This window comes from Cavia porcellus, unplaced genomic scaffold, assembly GCF_034190915.1.
Source record: "Cavia porcellus strain 051 isolate PalLab524CR breed Dunkin Hartley unplaced genomic scaffold, mCavPor4.1 scaffold_20, whole genome shotgun sequence".
NCBI classification, from domain to species: domain Eukaryota; kingdom Metazoa; phylum Chordata; class Mammalia; order Rodentia; family Caviidae; genus Cavia; species Cavia porcellus.
This window is the reverse complement of record NW_026947503.1, coordinates 21,025,535-21,049,875: the sequence shown is the minus strand read 5'-3', so window position 1 is coordinate 21,049,875 and position 24,341 is coordinate 21,025,535. Positions and strand designations below refer to the sequence as shown.

At 32.2% G+C, this 24,341-nt stretch overlaps 1 protein-coding gene across 11 annotated transcripts in view; it reads left to right on the top strand.

The window, feature by feature from the left end:
- Window positions 1-24,341, top strand: part of Relch (RAB11 binding and LisH domain, coiled-coil and HEAT repeat containing) — a 112,714-nt gene that overhangs the window by 81,209 nt on the left and 7,164 nt on the right. For 4 of the 11 annotated variants that reach the window (XM_063231516.1, XM_063231512.1, XM_063231508.1 and 1 more), the window contains 11 exons: window positions 74-230; window positions 767-890; window positions 2,809-2,857; window positions 4,019-4,098; window positions 6,703-6,809; window positions 8,338-8,437; window positions 13,183-13,265; window positions 14,041-14,104; window positions 15,681-15,819; window positions 20,130-20,246; window positions 23,898-23,986. In XM_063231516.1, the coding sequence (XP_063087586.1) occupies window positions 74-230; window positions 767-890; window positions 2,809-2,857; window positions 4,019-4,098; window positions 6,703-6,809; window positions 8,338-8,437; window positions 13,183-13,265; window positions 14,041-14,104; window positions 15,681-15,819; window positions 20,130-20,246; window positions 23,898-23,986 (1,109 nt within the window). Of the gene's footprint in view, window positions 1-73; window positions 231-766; window positions 891-2,808; window positions 2,858-4,018; window positions 4,099-6,702; window positions 6,810-8,337; window positions 8,438-13,182; window positions 13,266-13,756; window positions 13,840-14,040; window positions 14,105-15,680; window positions 15,820-20,129; window positions 20,247-23,897; window positions 23,987-24,341 lie in introns of those variants that run through there. The other 7 variants (XM_063231514.1, XM_063231511.1, XM_063231513.1 and 4 more) reach the window with 5 other exon arrangements.

The following is a 24,341-nucleotide window of genomic DNA, read 5'->3' as shown; positions in this document are numbered from 1 at the left end:
TCTTTTGACAGAATAGTTAAGATCTCAAACTACCATTTTTCCATGTGATTTATTTTGCATCTATTATTTCTAGTGACTAGGTTCCCTCGGCCTATGTCACCTCTTCAAGATGTGTCCACTATTATTGGAAGCCGTGAACAATTGGCCGTGCTATTACAACTCTATGATTACCAGCTAGAACATGAGGGTACAACAGGCTGGGAGAGTTTGCTTTGGGTTGTCAATCAATTGTAAGTTTCATCTCCATATTCATTTGATATACCTGAGTTAGTTCAGAGGAAGATAGTTCATAGTCTATAAACTTCGGGGTAAATTAAATGTTTATATATAACTGGGCATCATCAATAGTAAACTTTTATAGAAGCGATTTATCTATGAAGATGTTACCTCTGTATTACATCAAAGAGACTGATCTGCTACCTTGTTTGTCTGGTAGTAGCACTGAATTTTAAACTATACCCAGGTTTCTCATTTTTTGAGGACATACCATATTTGTTAGGAGGTTATATGATGCAGCAAATCCATAGATTTAAGTCTTACTAACTTCACTCTACTGTTAAATTTTCATATATTTTTAATGGCAAGAATAAAATTTATTTTAAGAAATTTATATGGTAGAGTATAACCTTAAGAGGGTGGCAAAAAATTCCTTTGCTTTCAAAAAACAAAATACTAAAGGTAGTTAAATTTATATTATTCCAGAAATTAGCAAGGAAGCAGTAATTTATATGTATCCCCTGCCTGTTTTCTTTCCCTTCATATTCAGGTTGCCACAACTTATAGAAATAGTTGGCAAAATTAATGTTACTTCAACTGCCTGTGTCCATGAATTCTCCAGATTTTTCTGGCGCCTTTGCCGGACATTTGGCAAAATTTTTACAAACACTAAGGTAAAGACTTGTATTCCTTGTTTTCTTACATGTAAGAGATATAATGCTATAAAATAGTAAATAAAATCAACTCTCCCTTTAAATATATTTTAATGCAGTATATTAAAATATTATGTTAAAGAAAATTCTAGTTGGTAATATTCTTTATTTTCAGTAGATTATTTAGCCTAAGTTTACTTTGTATTCAAACTTGGATGTTAGATTAACTCAGTACAGATGTCTCAGTCATTTTCAGCATAAGAAGTATCAGCTAGGGAACTCAACTGCCATCCTTTGTATATGCTTCTGGCATTACCATGTACCAGATTCTGGAAGCATCTGTTTATTCAACACACTTCAATAAAAACCTGAAATAACTAGAACTATAAAATTGTCTGCAAGAATATGACTTCTTAGAAATAGACAAACACTTGTGATAAATATATTTTGATCACTACCAAAAGTATAATTTGTCACACTAACCTCCACAAGGTGTTCTGAAATCCCAGTTTCCTCTTTAATTCTATTGATCTATTTTTCTTTATAGCATATTGTTATACTAATTGTTCAGACATCAAATAAAAACTTTTAAAAATTATAGTTACTAAAGTAAAATGTTCAGGCATTTAAAAGGTAAGCATTTAAAATATCACATTTAATTTAGTATAGCTCTTTATTATTAAATCTATAATGAAACACTTAAAGCAAATAAATGTATGATAAAAAGAACTGGTGAAGACTCAAAAGGCTTAGATTATGGACGTGTTATCTAGTGATTGACATTTGTGATTTTTAAGAAATAAGTTAAATGATTTGGATTTTGTCATTTTCATATGTGACAATGAAGAATTTATTTTACTGTCTTAGTTAAGTATGGTTCAATAGATTATTCTTTTAATAGTCTTCTCACTTTAAATTCAGTATATAAATATGAAATGTATTGATATTGCCAAAAATTGCTCAACATGTCCCAAACAAGTAGCCATTACTTTTTTTTCCTAGAAAAGTAAGTTTGAGTCACTTGAACACTTAACATTAAGTGATTGCCTTCAGTGGTCTGAAATCTGTGATAATTCTACTAATAAAAAGTTCAAACAAGCATTTGTTCTAACTGAAAGTAGTAAATTATCTATATTTAAATTTTAAGGAGTAGGGCCCGGGGATTTAGCTCAGAGTTGTAAGTGCCTTGCATGGCGAACACGAGATCATGAGTTCAATCCGTGGTACCAAAAAAAAAAAAAAATTTTTTTTAAGGAGTAATAATATAATATTAAGATGAATAGCACATGAATATATCAGTTGTGAAGACCCAAAATTAATAAAATTTCCTTTTCATTTCTTTCATAATATAGCCAAATTCTTTTTTCAATAATTCTAATAAAATGGTATCTACCTGAGTAGTCTTTTTAGCACTAAAAGTTCATTTTTTAAGAGGTACTATTTTAAGCATTTAAAAATTATCTTATGCCAAGTAGCATAAGTGCTTACCTGGGAAGCACAAGTTCCTGAATTTGATTCCTAGTAGCAAAAAATAAAATAAAATATAAATAAATAAAAATAAATCATCTCATCTTGGGGGCCAGGAATGTAACTCAGTGGTAAAACATTTGCCTGCCATACAGAAGGCCCTGGATTTCATCCCCAGCATTGTAATCCATCAGTTGATAAAGTCAACTTTGAAATTATTTAAGAAAAGAAGCCAAAGACCATTCAGAAAATATATATTGACCAAAATTGATTTTTGTCCTGTGGTTATTTTTAGTAGCTTGACTTCTTTGATTCTAAGCATCTTAATTAACAATTAATATATTTTACCACTTCAGTCTATAAGCAAAATAAAAAATAAATAAATATTAGTAGCAGTAGTAAACATTTTATCTAATCATTGATTAATCCACTGAATATGAGACCTTATGGATTTTTTCTTTGGATTGTTTAGGTAAAACCTCAGTTCCAAGAGATTTTAAGACTATCTGAAGAAAATATTGGTAAGTTGTTCACTATTACTTTTAAAAACAATTGAATCTCTTTATTCAAGAAAAATACTGTGTTTTACATATGTAAATTATATTTTAAAAAGTAGCAAGTACAATTGAAAAGAAAAATTTACATTTTGGTGTTAGTAGTTTTACAACTGTCTTATCTAATAGGCTTCCCATGTGGTAATAATGAGGTTAATCCTTATTCAATTTAATTGTAAATAAAGAAACTATAGGCTTACCTGGACAATTGTAGCCTCTTTATTCATAGTGTTCAGTGATCTGCCTTCAGACATTTAGTTACAGCACCATTAGCCTAGGAAACAATTTACATATGGATGTTGTGTACCTCAGTATCTTTTCTAGTTTCTCGGAATAAATTATTGGAAATGTTAGAAGGAATATATACCATTTCCATTCCATTTCCCACCCTATTTACCTTGGTTGATTTCTGAATATGTACATAATTCTTGTCTATATCCTGTCTTAATGATTCTATTTGAATCATCTAGAAAACTTTGGTTTTGGTTATCTTCTTAAGCCTAAAAACATTAATGAGGATTTTTTTTTTAGACAAAATGCTTTCCCAAAAGTTATTTTTAATACCCTTGTAAAGAGTTGATGTTTGGGTCAGGCGTGTTGGTACACTCCTATGCATTTGGGAGGCTAAGACAAGAGGATCATTGCAAGTTCGAGACCAGCCTGGGCCACAAAGTGAGGCCAGCCTGAACTGCATAGTGAGACACTATCTTAAAAAGAAAAAAAAAAGAAAAGTTATATTTGAAAGCCCTAATGTTGATACCATGTGTTTAAGCCAGTTATTCTGATGATGAAGTAGTGAAGAAAACTAAAAATATTTAGGAAGACATGGCTATATGTTCATCTAGGAAACTCAAAATTCTGATTTCTCATTGTAGAAATAGTATAATACCTCATTTAGTTACTACATTTTTCTCCCCATCAGAAATGTTTATGCTGATGGACTTTTAAGAAGCATTACATTGTATTTTATGACAAGGGGTAAAAATGCATGTGATCACAGTATTTTCCAAAGCAATGGAAGTTTTGTAACCTTGTAAGCAGTTGTAATTTTAAATTTTAATTTCACAAGATGTTTTTCTTTATACCTAAGACACACTTGGACTTTTAAAAATATTTTAATAATTTTAGATTCCTCAGCAGGAAATGGGGTCCTCACTAAGGCTACAGTCCCCATTTATGCAACAGGGGTCCTCACATGTTATATTCAGGTAAGAAAAAAATTCAGTATCTTCTGTTAGAAGAAGGCTTTATATTATGTTTTCCTGATGTGAAGACATAATTGTAAGTGAAAATATGACACAAGCAAATTAAAATTGATTTTATTCAATGAATAATTTATAATGGAGAATATCTTTATTAAGACTTTTAGTTAAATATCTGTTGAATAAATAAATTTAGTGATTACATCTTTTTAAAATACTTTGTTAATGTTAGATTGCACTTACTTAGCAGTTTCTCTGTCCCATTGTACATTTTTCTTAAATAAATGACAACACATCTTAAGTAAAGCAGACTACAAAATGTTATGGAATGCTTTCTTACTGTTTTCACCAAAGCAGTTTTTAATAATACTTTATTTCTCTTAATCATTGCTTTGTAGTAACTGCTCCAAAATGTAAAAGCTTGTAAAAGTTATAAGGTGTTTTATTGTCTCATGACTGCAGTCTGGATTTGCCAAGCTGGCTGTTATGCTAATCTTGCTGGTAATCACTTATTACTGATACATTAAACTGCTTTGTTGAGGTAGTCTCAGCTAGGACAACAGAGCTCTCAAGGGCTCTCTCTCCTCTTCTGGCCTCTGAAGCAACAGAGCCAGAAGTTATTACCTGGTTTCTACAGATTTCAGTGGGTGCCCAAGTAGAATCTGCTAGACTAAACTTAGACCTGGATTTAGCACATCATTACTTCCATGGCAGTTTATTGGTTAAATAAGTCGTAAGCCAAGCCCAACCTCAAGAGAAGTGAGTGAAGCCAAGGGGTATACCAGGAGGTATAGCTCTTTGGTTGCCATCAACGCGAGACACTGCCATGCTCTACTTACTATTCTTCTCAGTAAGTGCCATATGATATATCTCAAGACCTGAGTAATTTTCGAGTGTGAAACATTCCTACTACTTACATAGTCTCTTCATAAACCATTTTTAGAAATTAGAATGTGAAAATGAAGAAGAAACACCTTTCTTAAGGGTTTCCTGAATTTTTACCCACAATACTTCTGCCCTTTAAATTCAGAATACATCAATTCATATTTATTATACTTTCTCCCAGAACAATTTTGAATCATTTTACAGTATTAAAATAAAAGTTTGACAGTGTCACAGTACTTTGCAATTCGAGTTCTACTAAAAAGCACAATTCAACATGAGTTTCTAAGACTACCTTTAATATTGATACATAACAGATTATTTAACGTTATGCAGTATTAATGATTATTGCTTTAAATTGGTCAATGGTACTAAGCACTAACATAGGGCAAGACACAATAGTATGCATACCATTCTTTTTAATTTAAAAGCTATCCAGCATCAGAACAAGTCTGATATCTCTGCTTCCCTCTCTCTCCCTTTCAAAGTTTATGGTTTGTATTTTTATTTTGACCATAATTACCATTTTGAAACATAATAAAAATTAGGTACAAGGTTTTGCCAATAGTAGCCCTCACAATAGATTTGCAGAGTAAATGAACAAGGACATACCTTTTGAGTCACTATGAAGTCCAAATGTGTTATTTATATTTCTAAAGAGATAAGAACTGTTCCGCTCATTAAAAATATTTAATAAATTAAGACAATTAGAAAACATACACCAGCAGTTAATATTTTTTCTTAACAGTTTTTGGTAGTAAATACAACTATCTAGAATCAAATACATAAACAATACTGCTTGTTTTTAAGATTTCAAAACACATTGTAGTAACTTTTCAAAAAGCAAAATATCCATGCTTATTTAGAACTATTTTATTGCTCCTTTATAATTTTTTCTCCAAATTATGTCTACTCTGTTGGATATAGTAGATATCCAACAAATGAATGAAATCTCTTTTCCAACTTCACTTTAATGCCAATACTTTTTCACTAAATAGCCTGCATGTTTTAAAACTACTCTATCCTTCCTTTTTTCATATGAATCTTTTTGTTTTTGTCAGTCCTTTACTTGCCCTAATTCAAAGCTAACTTTTATGGAAAAGAATGGTAGAGAGTAACCCAGTCTTCCTGTGGATCTTTTGATGTATTCAGAGGCTATTTATTGTTGCCCTTTTACATTCTTAATGATAACTTGATCTTAACTTCTCTTATTTGTATTTCCTAATAGAATGTCATATCCCCTTTTCTTACAGATTTCAAATTAATTTAACATGTAATATTTTTCTTAAATTTCCTAATTTCACATATTTGATTTTTCTAACATTTCTTAACAGAAAAAAAAAATATTTTCTGCTGGGCATGGTTGCATATTGCTGTGTCCCTAGCACTTGAGAGAGCGAGGCAGAATTGCCATGAATTCCAGGCCAGCCTGGACTACATAGTGAATTGATCTGAACTACGTCTCGAACCATCCCATGTGGACTTATGGCTGCTGTATGGGACAGCACAAGTCTAAATCAAAGAATTAAAGTTAGTCTTTGACCTCATACCATAGAACATTGATATGTTTAGCATAGTACATGAGCATAGATATGTTTAATAAATATCTTCATTTTCCTAATTAGAATATTTCCCCCTTATTGATAAAATTTTCTAATTATAGGAAGGTAATTATGATACTATTACTTGATTGCTTGGAAATTCATTATCAGTATTTTTCCTCCGTAGGAAGAAGACCGAAAACTGTTAGTTGGGTTCTTAGAAGATGTAATGACTCTGCTTTCATTATCTCATGCTCCTCTTGACAGCCTGAAAGCTTCTTTTGTGGAACTGGGGTAATAAAAAAAATAAAAATAATAATAGTTTATAGTTTTTTAACAGGTATATACAAGAAAAAATAAATAAAAGATTCAAGCTAAAAAGCACACAAAGAAGGAAAACTCCACAATGATGGCAATGGGAAATTCCACATTGAGTTTAAAACTGTCCAAAGGAACATCCATCCAGACTGAGCAGGAAGGGGTTTCCAGAAAGGGACAGGGGAAGAACTGTTACATGCTTCAACAGTTAGAGAAAATAAATAAACAAATAAACAAAAGGATCAAATCAGACATGGTGGCACCTATAATCTAATCCTAGCATCCTGGGAGGCTAAGGCAGAAAAATGTAAATTCAAACCCAACCTGGGCAACTTGGTGAGAGCCTGTCTCAAAATAGAAAATGAACTGGGTGATACAGCTCAGTGCAAAGGCCTTGAGTTCAATCCCCAGTTACGGAGTAGAGCAGTGTATATAAAGCTCAAATTGGATTGTACAATGTGTTCTAAGGCTAAACAGCAGTTCTCTAAGTTTGGGTTTTTGACTTAAGATTTGTTTGTTTTGTTTTTTTGAGACAGGATCTCCCTGTGTAATTCAGGATGGCCTTGAACTCATTATGTAGCCCAGGTTGGGTTTAAAGCCACAGTGGTCCTCCCACCTTAGTGCTAGTATTATGGGGGTGTGTGATCCTGCCCAGAAAGATATTTTATTTTTCTGTATGTGGAAATTCATAATGTTTTTAATCAATATAATGTAAATTTTTATATGATATAAAGAGCATATAGGCATGTTTTCTTTCTTTCTTTTTTGGTTTTTTTTTTTTTTTTTTTTTTTTTGAGCCAGGGATCAAACTCACAACCTTGTGCTTGCTAGTAGGCATGTTTTCCTTAAAGCAATTCAAAAATTTAAATCAGGAAAAGTTTCAAACAGTACAGTTTCTACAACTGAAGGGAGCCTCAATTGAAAGAGAGATCCTTAGCCTCATTCTTTTCTGTTTAATTTACTCATTTCTGCTGATAATGACATCATCTGGTTCCTAAAGCAGCGTTATCTCAGTCTTTACTGAAAACAGGCATACATATTTGTTAAGGATACCATCTTATATTTAGATAGGCTTCATACAACATAACCATCCATATTTATGGTTTGAGTTTATCTCATTTGAACCTACTGCAACCTATGACATAAATAGGACATTTATTCTTCTTCATTGTTTATAGATATAGAAATTAGACCCACAGAGATGTCACTTACCCATCTCACTCTTGGTCCAGTGTTCTTCCCTATTTTGTCATAAAATCGTATCTTTATTAAAATTTCTGCCACAATTGCAAGTGCTTAGAGTGTGATTTCTGAATATGGTTTGTTGTTTTATAAGGTGACTTCCTTTTTTAAAGACTCTTAGTTGTGGCCTGCTATACCATACAGTGTAATTCCATGTGTTCTGCTAATATTTTTATCATTAATTGTTCTTACACATAGTATTTTTTAGTACACAAATAAGCCACTAGGGCTCTGTATTGTAACACTAATATTTTTCTTCCAGGGCAAATCCAGCCTACCATGAGCTACTGTTAACTGTTTTGTGGTATGGCGTTGTCCATACTTCAGCTCTTGTGAGATGTACTGCTGCTAGAATGTTTGAGGTATGTCAGCATGAGCTTATACTAGTTCCAGTTTTAATGATTTTTTTTTTTTTTGGTAAAGAAATAAGGGAAAGTTGTTTTTTTTTTTTAAATAAGCCTTTCATACCATATTGTGTTAATAAATGTTTTATGGCTTTTAATATTGTCTAGTGTGTACTGTGTGAGGGGCAGAACTTTAGCTTTGATGTATTTAAGAATTTTCTAGCTTTAAAGCTTCCTTAAATGTTATTCTGTTAATCAGCTCTATTTCTCAAATTCTGCTTTAAATCTTATTTTTGATTTCCATCTTATTTTAGTCTTTCTGGTTCTGTGTTTCTACTTATTGATGTAAATGGTTACTAAAATAAACTAAAACAACGTACAGTATCTTTCCAGTTATTGACTTCATTAGAAGCATTTAAAAAATGATTATTTCAATTATGGAGATACTTGTTTTATTGATTAATCCTATTTCACTGTTCCTTCTGGAATAGCACTGTCATGCATTAAAGGCTGATAAACTGATGCAATTATCATAGTTGACTGCAATTTCATTACATTGCTACTCACTCAAAATGCGACAGTTGCAGTATTACCTACCTTTAGTGCCCATCAAATAGCAATAACATCATAACCTATTACATATCTATAAATACATGTTTTTGAACTTTAAGACTTAATTGGTTGATCATTTTGAGTAACCATAGAGCCAGACTGCCTGGGTTCAGTTTCCATTTCTGCCACCTAGTGACCTAGTAAGTTATTTGGGCAGGTTTGAACTTTCCACAACTTAGTTTCCTCATCTACAGAATGATTAAGGCAATAAAAAAGTATCCATTTCAAAAGATTTTGTTGGGCTGGGGATTTAGCTCAGCAGCATAAGCACCTGCCTTGCAAGCAGGTGGTCATGAGTTCAGTCCCCGGTACTGATAAAAAGAAAATCTGACCCTCAAAAGATTTTGTTAATATTAAGCAGATTAATATTTCAAAAGCACTGTGTCTAGAGCTTGTAGTAAATATTAACTATCATTATGACTTTTATCTATGTTATTTTATAAGATAATATAGTAATATAGAGAACATATGGTTGCTCAAACTGTTGTTCCTAGTATGCATGTGAATTCTTGAACTATCTTACAGCAGTTATTTCTATAAGAAGAATTGAGTATTCAGCCTTCTGCAATTTCAGAATTTCTCCATAATTTAAAGTAAATTACACTTGGAAGGATAGGCTACTCATACACTTAAAATATTTGCCTTCTGGCCAGCTGTGGTGGCACACACCTATAATCCCAACACTGGTGAGTCTGAGACAGGAAAACTGCTGTGAGTCCAAGACCAGTCTCAGTGATATAAGTTCAAGGCCAGTTTCAACTACATAGATAGCCCTGTCTCAAAAAACAAAGAGAAAAAAATTGCTTTCTAAAATGTATACATATGTATGATACATTCATGGAATCTAAAGAAAATCCATTCTTAATAGGAAGTTGACACTCCTGTCCATGTTATTATCTTAGATATTACATTTTTGATAAAAATCTGTAATCAAGGACTTTTTGTCAAGGTCAGTGTAAACTTTGCTTTTATTTCTAGTACAAGTTCTAGGTGTTAATAATTTTGATTATGTAATATGCTGAAAAGACATTACCATAAAAGAAAATTCTTCATTCATTTCTTCCCCTACAAAAAGGGAAAAAAAAATTCTTACGAAGAATGAATAAATTTTTCCCCCATACGGGGGATTGAACCCAGGGCCTTTACACCGAGCTACCAGAGTGCTAGAATGGCAAGTGTGAAGCACCATTCCTTGATAAAAGCCATTTTTTTAAAGTCTCTTCATGAGACTTTATTCTAAGACTATGAAGCAATTTCTTTTTCTTAAATGCTAGGTTTCTAAAATGTATGTATGCACTGAGAAAGCATGTCATATAAATGAAAATAATTTAAATAAAATGAAGCTTCCTTTTTTCTATTGGTTTTTTTTTTCTGCTTTATATCTTATATATGGCTTTTTTCTGGTTTTGTTTTATATGTTTGTTGTCAGTGCTGGTCTGGAAACCGTACTTAGACATAAGCACTTTCCAGTGTATGCTTAGTTTCCTTAAGAACGTCTGTCTAGTTGTCATGTCTTATAACCATCATGAATCTTAAGTATTTTTTCAGATTTATTTATGATAAAATTTTGCTAAGCCACATCAGTTGTTATTTTTTGTTAATAATCCTAATTTTGAAAAAATTTAATTTATAAGATTTGCTTTTGTATTACTGCTTTATAATTTAGAATTATGCCTGCTCCCCCTCAAATTAGTTCATTCAAACTAAAAGCATAAGAAACAGCATCATTTTTTTTAAAAGTGCAATCAAAATCTTTTGAGAAATGGGTATACCAAGAAGTTAACATGAAATACTGAAAATGAACACCAAATTTAGCTTTTTAGATGGCTAGTCCAAAAAAAAAAAACGGGTAACCCAATTACATTAGTCTCATTGTTAAATAACAGGGCATATGTTACCTTTTGAAGCAATAGCTTAACAAAATAAATGTAGAAGAAGAATTTATTATGTGACTTAGTATGACATAGTGGCTTTCCAAAAAGATGCACAAAAGAACTTTATGTAATTATTTCTTATAACCGTCATGAAGAAATTGAGGTGTAACATTAGACCCCAATTTATAGGAAACTTCAGCATTAAATCAGACAAGATTGAGTCTATTTTTTTAGCTCTACTGATTTTTGATTCTAATACCTTGGACAAATTACTTAACCTCTCCAAACTTCAATTTCTTCATCTTTTAAAATACTGATAATGTTTATACTTACCTCATGAGGTATGAAGATCAAATGATAGACTGTGTAAAAATTCATAGGTCTTAGTTTACTTTCTGATTTTCTAGCTTAATTAAAGAAATTGAACTCAATGAGAAGTTAACTTGTCTCCTAGATTATTCTCTCTTTTTTTTTTTTAATGCTTTTGGTGGGATTGAGGTAGCAGACATTTCAAGACAAACTTTACTAATTCACACCTAAGCTGTCTTTATATATAGTACAGAGAAGGAAGTTTTAATTAGAAGTATTTGAACTTTGTTTTGTTTTTATCTGGCCTCTGTAGTATCTAAGGGAATAATAAAATTCTTTTATTATTTTATTCCTGGCTAATAATGTCGTTTTGTTTTGTTTTGTTTTGTTTGGTACTGAGGATCAAACTCACAACCTTGCACTTACCAAGTAGGCACTTTATGCCATTGAGTTAAATCCCCAGCCCCTAATTATTTTTTTAATAAAAATTATTTCCAAATAATAAGTAGATTCTAACATAAAGTAGTAATTAGTAATAGAATATTTCAAAGTAAAGTATTTTCACATAAAGTGAGTTAATCACTCTGATATAATATATAGGCAGAATATCCCAAAATAGATTTTTGTTACTAAAAATTCTGTGGCATTTTTGATCATAACTAGGTGAACAGGTTAGCTAACGTTTAGAATTAAGTTGTGCTTACATTCTGAAGTTAAGGAAGAGATAAGCTCAAAATTTTGTAATATTCATAGAAACAAAATGAAACTCTTCAGTGTGGTCCTTTTGCAAGTTAACTTTGCTAAATGAATTCTTTTTTACAGTCAAACATACAGACAGGTTAATTCTGTTCAACATTTTAAATTCTATATGCACTTTTTAGAGAAATATAAAACAGTTTAGAGGTTAACTACAGCAGTTTTTAATTAAACAATTTACTTTTACAAACATTTCAGAGATCGTATACTTCTTTTCTTGGCACGGTACCACACACCTGTAATCCAGCACTTTAGGAGGCTGAGGCAGGAGATCCAAAATTTAAGCCCAGCCTGAGCAATTTAGGGACTGAGACCCTGTCTCAAAAGCAAAGTAATAAAAATAAAAGGGCTGGGAAAATACCTCCGTGCAAAAGCCCTGAGTTCACGCCCCAGTTCTATTATATATATATATATATTTTTTTTGAGGTCACAATAATTAAATACTCATTTCTTGAATGCATAGTCTTTATCCTGCGCAGTGTTTTAATCAGTACAAGCTGATTGAACAAGTTAGACGATAGTATCACCATTTTCGGATGTGAAAACTGAGTTTCAAAAAATTATGTGATATACTGTATTGATGACTACAAGGCTAATGAGTGGCAAGAAATGGAGTCTGAACCCAGAGCTGATACCCAAGTGTTACGCTGTAGGAGTATTTTGCTACATTATGTCTCTTCAAAAACGAAAGCTACAAGATTTTAAAGGTTGGGAATTTTCCTATGTGATTTTTAATTTACTTGCTATAGAATTGTCATAAGCAGTGGTGGCTGCTAGCCATTTGATTTTGGTTTTAAAACAGTCCAGTTTGTACCTTGTTGGTTATAATAAAATGACACCAGGTTTAATTTGAGAATTTTAACCTTACAAACTATGTGTCTTCTTCTTAGCTTTTTTAAAGAAATAAAATTTTCTTTTATATTGCATTTTAAGTGAATATGGAAATTAGGTAGACTTTTTGACCAAAAGTACAAACTGCTATTGAATTGGTGACAGCATCTCTTTGTGGACTCCTAGGCTATTTAAGCTTTATTTTCCTCCTGAGCATTCGCTGCGTTTGTGAAGCATTCTAGTAGCAGTATTTGCTTAGCTTCTAATTTTGGTTTTGCTTTTGTGTTTTCTTTCTCTTGGTTGTTCCTTTCTTCTTCCCATGGCACTGTGTTTGCTCTTTCCATGCATCACCTGTGAATACCCCCTGTGCTGACCAATCAGCTGTTGGTGAAGGGGGTGAATGAAACTCTGGTAGCTCAGAGGGTTGTTCCTGCTCTCATTACTCTCTCCAGTGACCCTGAAATGTAAGTGTCGTCCCTGCCTTTTACATTCAGCATCCCTTTCAAAATGCGCCTGTCAGGAAATAACCATCAGCTTTGAAATTCATTAAAGAATCTCTTTAATATTGGATTATGCTTGATTTTAGACTCTGTCATCTTACCATTTGTGTATCTTTTTGTTCCTTTTTAAATTTGCCTCACAGTGTGCCTAATTTGGAGGCAGTATATTATTAAAAAAAAGTATTAGAAGCTGTAGTACTCAGTAAACTATTTCAAAACCTAAAACATGCTGATGGACTATTTCTTCCAAGCCAAGAAAGGATGCTTTGCTAATCTTATTAACAGGTTGTTCCCAGTAAGTAGTGGCATAAACCAAAGGCGTAACATTTTAATGTCTCATGTGGGTGACTAAACCAAGAAAGGCCATTGAGTCCTGCCCATCCTCACTCACAGCTAACCCAGTTCTCATTCCAGTTTACCAAACCATTTTTTATTGCATGTTGACTGGTTTACAGCTGACTCTTCGAGGCATGAGTGAAGCGTTAGTTGACAAGCGGGTTGCTCCGGCCCTTGTTACCTTGTCCAGTGATCCTGAATTGTGAGTTTCATAGACTGCGACCTTAAGTTCCCTGCCTGTCTTTTTGAGCATTCTTCTTGGTCTGCTTTTTTAAAAATTTAATTTGTCATTGCTAGAGACTAATATAGTATTTTTACCTTGTACTTAATTTGATATACATTTTAATAGTATACATGTTTTAAATCTCAAAGTTTAGTTCCTTTCTTTTTTAATTTCTAACAGCTCTGTCAGGATTGCCACAATTCCAGCCTTTGGCACTATTATGGAAACAGTTATTCAGAGAGAGGTAGGAAATAATTAAAATATATTTATATCTATTTACTGTTAAAGTGATTAATGACAAATTAGCATACACATACCTCATAGTAGAGGCAAGGAAAATACCTTTCATGTTGTTTGTTCATTGGTAAGGGCCAGAGAAGAATCTCAGTATTTGAAAGCAGGATAGCTTAACTGAATAACAGATAAGCTTTTCTATTCTAAGAGCTATTCCATATTCTATAGCTATACTCTTCTCAACTATAAGCCAACCCTTAGATGCTCTTTTTTAAGCCTAGCTAGGTACTACTGCAGTTTTTGAATGATCTTTCAAATCAAGTCTAATTCCCAAATCTTCCATTATTCCATAGACTTCTGACCAATCTACATAAATTCTTGATTGGCAGTTTGCACAAATTTAAAGACTATTTTGCTATATAACATCAGGAACACAAATCTATCTCAGCATTATATATGATGGAAGGTAGGCATGTGTATTCTAACAACTATGTCATTGAAACCTTAAAAGTAACCTAGTAGACTACTCTCTGTCATCTTGTTATAATATACATTGCTGTACAAAATTTCTCTGTGCCTTCTTTCATAAGATTACCAAAGTCTTCCTCTTTAAAGGTGTATTTCAATTCTGAAAATGATTTCAAGTTTTTTAAAGCTCTGTTTGCAACCTTGACTATAAGATACTTTTCAAAATTAGTATCATAATTTTTTGTTTTTGTTACCATATTGAATGTGTTCTTTCTTACATAAATGAAAAACCCGGGGGCTGGGGATTTAGCTCAGCGGCATAAGCACCTGCCTTGCTAGCAGGCGGTCGTGAGTTCGATCCCCGGTACCGATAAAAAGGAAAAAGACAAAAAAAAAAAAAAAACCCAGTATATTGGAGGATAAATTATTTATGGACATAGTATCTAGTCATTTAAGTAGAAAACTATTTTCTCCTTTTGATAGATATTTTGCTTTTAAAAATTCAATAAAGTTTGTTTCATACAGATTTTTATAATAAAAATTATAAATTTTGTTATAGAAAGAAAGACTTTCCTTTTTTACAATATATTTCGCAAATGAAGCAACAGAAAAAAAGGATATCATTTTGCAATGCTTGCAGTTTTGGCAGAATTTCAACATGTTCTTAAATCCTAAAATAAAAATGTCTTTTAGGGAAATGTGAGTAAGATATAACTCATTAATGACTCATTGCTTGCAGGAGGTGAATAATTGGGTAACTTACACTGTAATTTATTTTAAGAATTGTATATTACATGTAAAATCATCATAAAATGATCTTTTCCCAAATATCATTAGTGTCTTCCCATTTTTTTTAAAATTGGTCAAATAAATTGGTCAAACAAAATTGTTTGTATCTTTAAAATAAATTAAGAATTAACAAGCATAAACAAATATGAAACCTTTTCTGAGCTAAAAGACATGTAAAGTACTTCACCAATTCCATGTTTCTACAATCATGGAGTTACCATCATTTAAATATCCTGCTACAAGCAATGTTTTGTGTGTGTCTTTTGCTTTAACTGCACTATTCAATTTTTAATATTCTATAAAGTAATTCTACACTGTTCACTCTTAAGTTGCTGGAAAGAGTGAAAATGCAATTAGCTTCTTTCCTGGAAGATCCACAGTATCAAGACCAGCATTCTTTGCATACAGAGATCATAAAAACATTTGGTAGAGTTGGACCTAATGCAGAACCCAGGTTCCGAGATGAGTGTAAGTTGCATTTTCTATCTTTATCCTGAACTGTAAGACCACAGCCAGAAGCTTCTCTGAGGATTTGTCATGTGTTAAAGCCTTGCTACACTTTATTTTTTGTGCGCTGAAAGCTGAACTCAAAACAAGTTATTTTTTGTGAACTGATCAGTATTGCTTTTAGTGGATGATTTCCTATACTAATGTGCCAGTTGCTATAACACATGTGAAAAGTAACTCAATTTAAAGGTGTAATAAAAACATGTCTTAATGACTTCCTTCCTAAAAGACTGTAATGCCAGGCATGGAGGTGCATACCTGTAGCTCCAGCACTTGGAAGGCTGAGGCAAGAGGATCGTTGTAAGTTTGAGACCAGCCTGGGCTACAAAGTGAGTTCAAGGCCAGCCTGAACTTTATAGTGAGACCCTGTCTCAAAAAGGAAAAAAAATTGAAAGTGTGATATTATGTTTAGAGGACTTTTCATTTTTAAAGTTTTGTATGTTTCTACATTCTTACAGGAAACACATTTCTCCCACTTACCATGCCATCAGCATGAAACACCACTTTTAAGTTATCACTTAAGTGATCTATATGATTATCTTAAAGCCTTTTCTTTAATTTCTTTTCTTTTTGTGGTGCTGAGGATTAAGCCCAGAGCATAGTACATGCTAGTGCTGTACCATTAAGCTAGCTCCCAAGCTCTAATTTGTCTCTTTTATTGTGACAAGTTTCTTTGGAGTAGCAGGAATTATTACTCCAAAAGTGTATCACTTACCACCGCTATACTTCAGCAGTTTTATTTTAGTAGTTTTACATGTCTTAGGGAAACCCATTGCATCAACACTTAAAGTCAGTTTAGTTTTTACTATAAAATTGGGCTCTCCAATAGACTAATTATTGCATATTCAGCTTAAATCATGTCTTTTTTTAAAGATAAAAGTCATCAACAAAAAATATTGTCAGTATTTGGACTCTAGTGTTCAATAGGCCTGTTGGGGACATGGAATAAGTATCAAACCACAGAAACACAAATAAGATTCTTTTTTACTGGATATTTTCATAATTAGCCAACCAACAGGAAAGGGTTGGTATTTTTAGTTAGCAGTAGAAATAGTCTCATATGTTATCTTATAGAAAATCCTAGTAGGAAGTCAGAAGATGCTTTGATATCACTGAGGCAGTGTTATTCTGAGGCTGGGAGAGTTACTCTTGCCTCCTGGATCAAGAAATCAGCAAATTGTAATGGGTGACGTATGCCATGATGTTCTGTTAACATCTTTTATATACATTCAAAAGAGATTTATGAGAAGCTAGGAAAAAATCAATCTGTATTCCTGTAGGCTCTGCTCCATTTATTTTGATGTATCTTTAGAATCTTTTATCTTCAGTAATGCTAGGTCTACACTTATTTCTCAGACATACTATCTGCATCTTATTGTCTTTTTCTAGGATGTTCACAAACTTTTAAAAGTAACCATACTGCTTTATTGAAGACTGGACACCTGCATATTAAATTTATAGACCTGCATAACAGAATTTTCTTAAAAAAAAAAAAAAGGTCCCAAAATAACAGTTAAAAATGGATTTAAGAAAAGATTTAGAATAGAAATTTCTACTGCTTGAATAGATCTTATAAACCATTATTATCCCAGAAGCCTCCTACAACTTACTGTATACCAACCAGCTTGTCTAATATAATCTTTAATGTACTGGCACAGCCAGACCCTTTTTTTTTTTTTTTTTTTTTTTAATTACTCCCATTGCCTTCTTTTTTCTTTAAACTTATTTCCTGGTCCAATGAATCATTTTTTGCTTTAAAAATTTACCCTGAGTAATTAACTTTTCTTTATGTTAATAAATTAATGATAAGCAAGACACTTGGTGACACACCCTTATAATCCCAGCTCTGAAGGAGACTGAGGCAGGAGGATTGCAAGTTTGAGTCCCTGCCTGTTCAATTTAGCGAGATTCCTTAAACAAAAACTAAGGACTGAGGATGGTTCCATTCCTAGTATCACCAAAAAAAAAAAAAAAAAAGGAAAAGAGAAAAAAAAAATCGTGACAAAGTAAAATACATATCAAAAGATATTACTTACAGATAGTTCCCTTTTGGGAGTTGAGAAGAAGGGCAGAAATTTTAATGTGTAAATGTTATCCTTGCAGAGAATCATTTGAGCACTTTTAAATAAAAGTACACATTTATTAAGTCCCTCTATTTCTTAGCCAGTGGAAGATATTGGTTCTTTTATTACCCAGTGTTCTTTCCCAATTCTTAATATCACAGGACTTTTGGTCCTAATTTTAAGGACTAGTTATTTGACCTGGAACACTTGGGTCCTTTTTTTTTTTTTTTCTCAAGTATTTAATTTTATAAGACTTTTTGAAACTGTCTGGTTATACTTTGAGGATTTTAAGGGTCAGTTTTCTATTTCAGATTTTTCTGAGTTCCTTATTTCAGGTTTACATACGTTACCAAAAAAAAAGATAAGATTTTCTTTACTTTGGCTTTTGGATCTATCCTAGAATATTTTCAGAAACTTAGAAGCAGAAGTAAAACCCCGTCTGAAAAGAAAAACAGTCAGTAAAACAAATCCATTTATTGGTTTGTTTTTATTTTGTTTGTAATTTTAAGTCTTTCTCAAATTTACCTCTAAAAAAGAGAGGGGGCCTTCTGCAGTGGTCTTATTATATTGCTTATTTCCTATTTTCTTTTGTACTGAAGGTCAATTTCAGCATTATGCCCACCGGGTGTATTAAACTTTCATGTCTTTAATGTCCTCCTGCTTTTAGCCGTTTAAATCCATCTGATGGATAACAAGTGAATTCATTATACAGGTACAGCCCAAGGTATTATACAAATGCTGAAATCTTGAATTCTATAGTAAATTTCTATCTTTTTGAAAATTAGGAAGGCCCTTACTCCCTTACTTTAATCCTAGATTAGAGTCAAACTAATTTCTGTAGATTTATCTTCTAGTAAGGTAATTTTAACGGGTGTTGTGAAGTATAATTGCTCTATTCTGAGAAAAACAGAAAAAAGTTCCAGAAAGTTAGAAGCAGAAAGGAGAAAATAGACTATGCAGAGTACATGAAATATAGGGAAGATAAGCTTCAGAAGGTTTAAGAAGAAATGAGCTATAGAGTCTTTGGTGGGAGAAACTAAGATTTACCACTTTGGTAAGGCTTCAATATACTAATTAATGAAGCTGACAACTGAATGTTTAGAGATTTTTTCTCCTAATTTTTTCTAGAGCTCATCTTAAGAATACCGCTACGCAGCATAAGCACCTGCCTTGCAAGCAGGCAGTCATGAGTTCGATCCCTGGTACCAATAAAAAGGAAAAAGACAAAAAAAAAAAAAAAAAAAAAGAATACTGCTACTCATTTTAACAAATGAAAAAGTCCCCTCAAAATGCCCATTTTAATTCTGAGTTTTTATAGAGTTTGTTTTGTTTTCCCATTTACTAAGCTAAGCAAGAAAATTGTGATTATAGCCTTGATTTATTTAGGAAGCAGAAGTTTTTCCAGGGGAAGACTACTGTATTTACATACTCAGGCTCACTGCAAACAAGAGTTTGCTACAGTTGGTCAACAATCTGCTTATAAATGGTATTTTTGTATTCCCTAATCAAATAGAAACAAGAAAGGGGCCATGTAAGAGACCATTTTGACAGTTACTGACTCTGAAGCCATTTTTTCAAAGAATCCTGGTTTACTGAGAAATGGTGTGCAGATAACAATCTTAGATAAAATTGGTGCTCATTGTTACTGCATTGGGTATTATTCTTGGATTCTTGCTTTCCTCATAGTGGGCTGTATTTTTTTAGTTATTTTTAAAGGTATTAAGCCCATCTGGGCGACTTGAAGACTTACCCATAGTGCTGTTTGATACTGGTCTTTGCTAATAATTTGATAAACCAAAGGTAAAAACAGTGTTATGAAGGACTAAAATGATGTATTATTGAAAAAAAGAATAAATATTATCTTTTATTTAATATGTTGGTAATTTGTATAAAGAATCTTTTGTAAGGACAGATAACAAGATGTAAGTTGTATATATATTTGTTGTGCATTTTTCACACTGGTAATAAATGGCAAAGTCAAATAACCTATAGACAACCTCATAATTAGTTAAAGGGAACAGTGCTATATACACTGTTTCTCATACTTTTTTCCCTAATAAGAAAAGGTAAGCATAGAATATGGGTAACTTTTTGAAAGTATATAGCATTAAAATGAACTTTTATACATTAAAATAATTTTCTGTGAAGTATTAGCGTTTGTATGTATGTTAGAAATAAAAATTTAACAATTTCTTTTTCCTTTTTCAGTTGTTATACCACATTTGCATAAGTTAGCTTTGGGTAACAACTTACAGATTGTGGATTCCAAAAGACTGGATATTGCTACCCATCTTTTTGAAGCCTATAGTGCACTTTCCTGTTGTTGTATCCTTGTTTTAAAGTGTATCTACCTTCATGTAACCAGTTTTATAATGAAGTTTATTTGTGAAACCCTGAGAACTTTTTCTTAAATTTATATAAGTATTACAGAAAACTGAAATTTTGACTTGATTTGCCTTATTCTAGCTATCTCATTATGTTAAAAATTATTTTAAATTTTCTGTTTATGTAATCTGTGGTTTCAAAGACACTGACCTAATGTTTTATGGAAGAAACAAAGAACAGAATGAATTATAGCGAAACATCTGTTAAAAGAAAATTTTGTATATGTCTTGGCATTTTAGTTTTCCAGTGAAGTTTAACTATCAGTATCCCATGAAATGCTATGTATTTCTCTTAGTGAGATGTCACCCCTTAGAAAAGTACAGCACCAACATTGCTAATCATCTCCAGTGATTACAGAACTAGGAAGGAACATAGAGGTCATGGAGGCCCTTATCAACCACTATATTGTAAATGATTAAACCAAAGCTTAAAGCACTAGTGACTTCTGCTTTTCATAGTTAAAACAAAACTATTAACAGGAACAAAGAACTTAAGCCATCCTGTAAAAAATTCTTTTACTATCCTTTGCCTAGTAAAATAAAGCCAGGAAGGAAGTGCAGATGGACAAAGTGAGCGCCAGTTTCTACACTCTTATTAAAAGGCAGGAGAGTTGAAAAAAGAGGAAATAAGAGATTGAGAAAAGAATGAAAGGCTGGCTAGTCAATAGAACTATAAAAGTACATGCCAGCCTGTACATAATCAGAGAAATATGGTTATGGCAGGGGGAAAGGATAGTACAGATTCCTTGTGATGCATAAGAAAAAAGAGAACCAAGAAAGAGTTTGAAGATTATCGATTCTGTACTTTATATGCTAGTTCACCATCATAAACAAGGTGAGCAAACAATTTTAAATAAGAAAAATGTGTTCTAAAGTTGCACTGAGACTTGCTGCCACTGGACTTTTGACTGACTGGTATATAACAATGCGTTACTGTACTTTGTTCGCAATAAAGTCAATAGGAAGAGTACAAAAGTGAAGCCATCTGTTAAGGAGCTAATGTTCCTTTTGAAATGTTAATGGAGGTTTTCAGTGCATTTTATTTTGCAAATCTGCTACCAGTGACCTCATCATATGGGTGATATAACCATATTTTTTGTAACATTACATAGTGAGCAGAGCCACCGTATTTTCATAGTTTGGTACCTCAACTATTCATGTCTCCAATAGGTTTAATTCTACTAAAAGCAGCGTTTACTATCCTTCCTGATTTATCTTGTTGACTTTTCAACTTAACAGAAGACAGAGGAAGAAAAAAAACTGATATTCTATATGAGTCAAGAAGAAATACTTTTAATAATAAAGATGTGACAATATCCTTGCAGGAAAATAGTAATAGCATCCAGAGTTGTATTTCAGAGAATGAAAAGATTGATATGTTTATTAGGCTCTCTGAAAGATGTTAAAAATTTAAGCCATAGACCATGTATATAATTTTTAAAGGACAATGTCACAAGGAAAATGAAAAAGTCAAAATACCAACACTTTAGATCTGGAAAATCAGATTTTCCAAATGGGAAAGACAGCTGTTTCTGAAGAACATAGGTACAGAAAAATATTACCATATATCCCAATACATACAGACTGTTTCTCGAATAAATAAAATAAATGTCTCTTACTAGTATAGCAAATAAAAGTACCCTGTTAAGTGCAGTCCCTGTTTAGGTATTAAATGTGTTCTGTATGAGGCAGAACTTGTACCTGAGTCAACAGAATCATGTAGTCACTAATAAAATCACATTGCCCAAACCTGTCCCTTTATATTCTGAGCTGATCGGAACATGAGTATTCCTTTCATGACTAACATCATATTTTAATAGAGACATAGAAATATTTTAAAATTTGGCATACCAAGTGGGGAAGTTATGTTTAAGACAGATTGAAGGAATTTAGAAATTCTTAATCTGAAGAATGGATGGCTTGAGATGAAAAGATCATGTGAGTTATCTGACAGGTGATTCTGTACAAGGAAGGTTAGGCACTGTCTCTGGCTAAGATACAAGCTGATGTTATAGAAAGGACAATTTTATTTATAAGGAAAACATACACTTCTAATCAGACTGTCTAAAAATGTAGTGAGCACTCTTCCAAAACCAAGTCTGTCTCAAAAAAAAAAAAAAAAAAAAAACTGTCTAATATTAGCAATTAGAAGCCTTTTGAAAATCATCCACTAATAAGGTAGAATCAGCTTCTAATATCAACAAGGACCTATAAATTTGCAATACTTGAATGATTGTGTGGGGAAATGGAAGAAAAGGTAGGCTCCAACTGTACGCAGAAAAAAAAAAAAGAGAACTTTCTTCTTCTCGCTTAAAAAAATAAAGCCATCTTGAACTTCTCAATCCATAGATCATACTCTTTACTAAACCAAAGGTCACTCACATTTGTATCTTAGTGGTACTTTCCCCGTATCTAGAAAACAAGACTACATAATCATAAGATTGTAGCCCTCTTTGTCTATTTTAATTCCCTTGTGTTTATAAGTCACTTATTTATAAGAGCTTTGTTGATGGAGTTTTTATTTTAAACTTTTCAAGGAAGTACTCACATTACACTGATTATTTATCTTCAGAAATTTGTCATAATTTTTTTCAAAAACATTAAACTATCTTCAGAGGAAATGAATTTACAGAATTTTTCATTGCATGTGGTGTAATATTAAATAACTTTTTAAATAAGTGAAAGAATAAAGTGAGAATATGCCAGAATAGTTGTGAATAAACAAGTTGAATTTTTCTTTGAGAAATGTATCTGCTGTCCTGATTCCTTTGTATGATAAAGTGATCAGCTAAATGCACACATAACCAGGAACTGTACATAATACTAAAATAGACAAATACTTTCATTATAACCAACACTGTTGATCCAGTTTACTCAGGACCAGTAGAAAGTCAGTTTACCAGTACCAATAAAAAGGAAAAAGACAAAAAAAAAAAAAAAGAAAGTCAGTTTAACAACACGGTTAAAACAATAACTCAAGAAAACAGTATATATCTTAGATAACTACTTCAACTTAAAATATATAAATGTATTTTACCAGTCCTTTAGTTGAGGACTGAAGCATATCCTGGGTGTGCACCTGCTCACTCTAGTTAAACATCTTTTTCAGATAAACCATATCCATAATGCACTTATCTATTTTTCAGATTACCTTTCTTTAAAACAATCCAGAAACATTTCTGACACTGAGTGTAGAATTTTGCCAAGTTTCTTTATATTTTACCCAACTTTTTACATAGTAATTAAACAGTAATACATTAACCAATTTGTCTTTATTGGTTTTTTAACAAAACTTTAGTTGTCATGGAAACACTTTTTTAACTATCCATACTTCATATTCATTTAAATGCCTGAGTAGATTAGCTTATGATTTAATTAGGGGATGTTACAACAATACAATAGTTTTTTGAGAACAGATACAGTTGACTCTTAATAAATACTTACTGCACGAGTGAGGTGTCACATTTGAAGTCTTTATTTTGAATGATCAGTATTCCAATGCCTTATCTAAGAGGGCTTCTTCTTTGTATATAAACTCTGTTGGAAATTCCAGTTTGTCTTTTTAAAGTTTCTTTAACTACCATGTCTCAAGTCATTTCAGAAGATTTAATGGTAAATCACTTTTTGCCTGGCCTCAGATGTTTACGAACTGACATGGAACACCTCTCTCCAGGGCATGAGGTAAGCTACTGTGATTATCAGTGACATGATCATATATTTTCATATCTCCTATATAGATTTTTTGTTCTTATTGTATGAGACTTGATTATGATATGTAGTATTTAACTTTTTTTAAATGTGACTGTCATTTTATGAACCACTGCATGTCCTTCAAGTTTCTTTCTCCTACAAACATATAAACTCCGCAAATAGGGCATGTTGTGTAGTTTAGCATCTCTATCTTCAGTATCTGAAAATAGTGCCTAGCAGATAGCAGATTTCTTTAGTGACCTTCATAGTCAAAACATCGGCCAAGAGTATTCAGGAAGACTGTTCACTTTCTGGTGTGGTTCTCAGCTATTAGATAAGCAGTTTA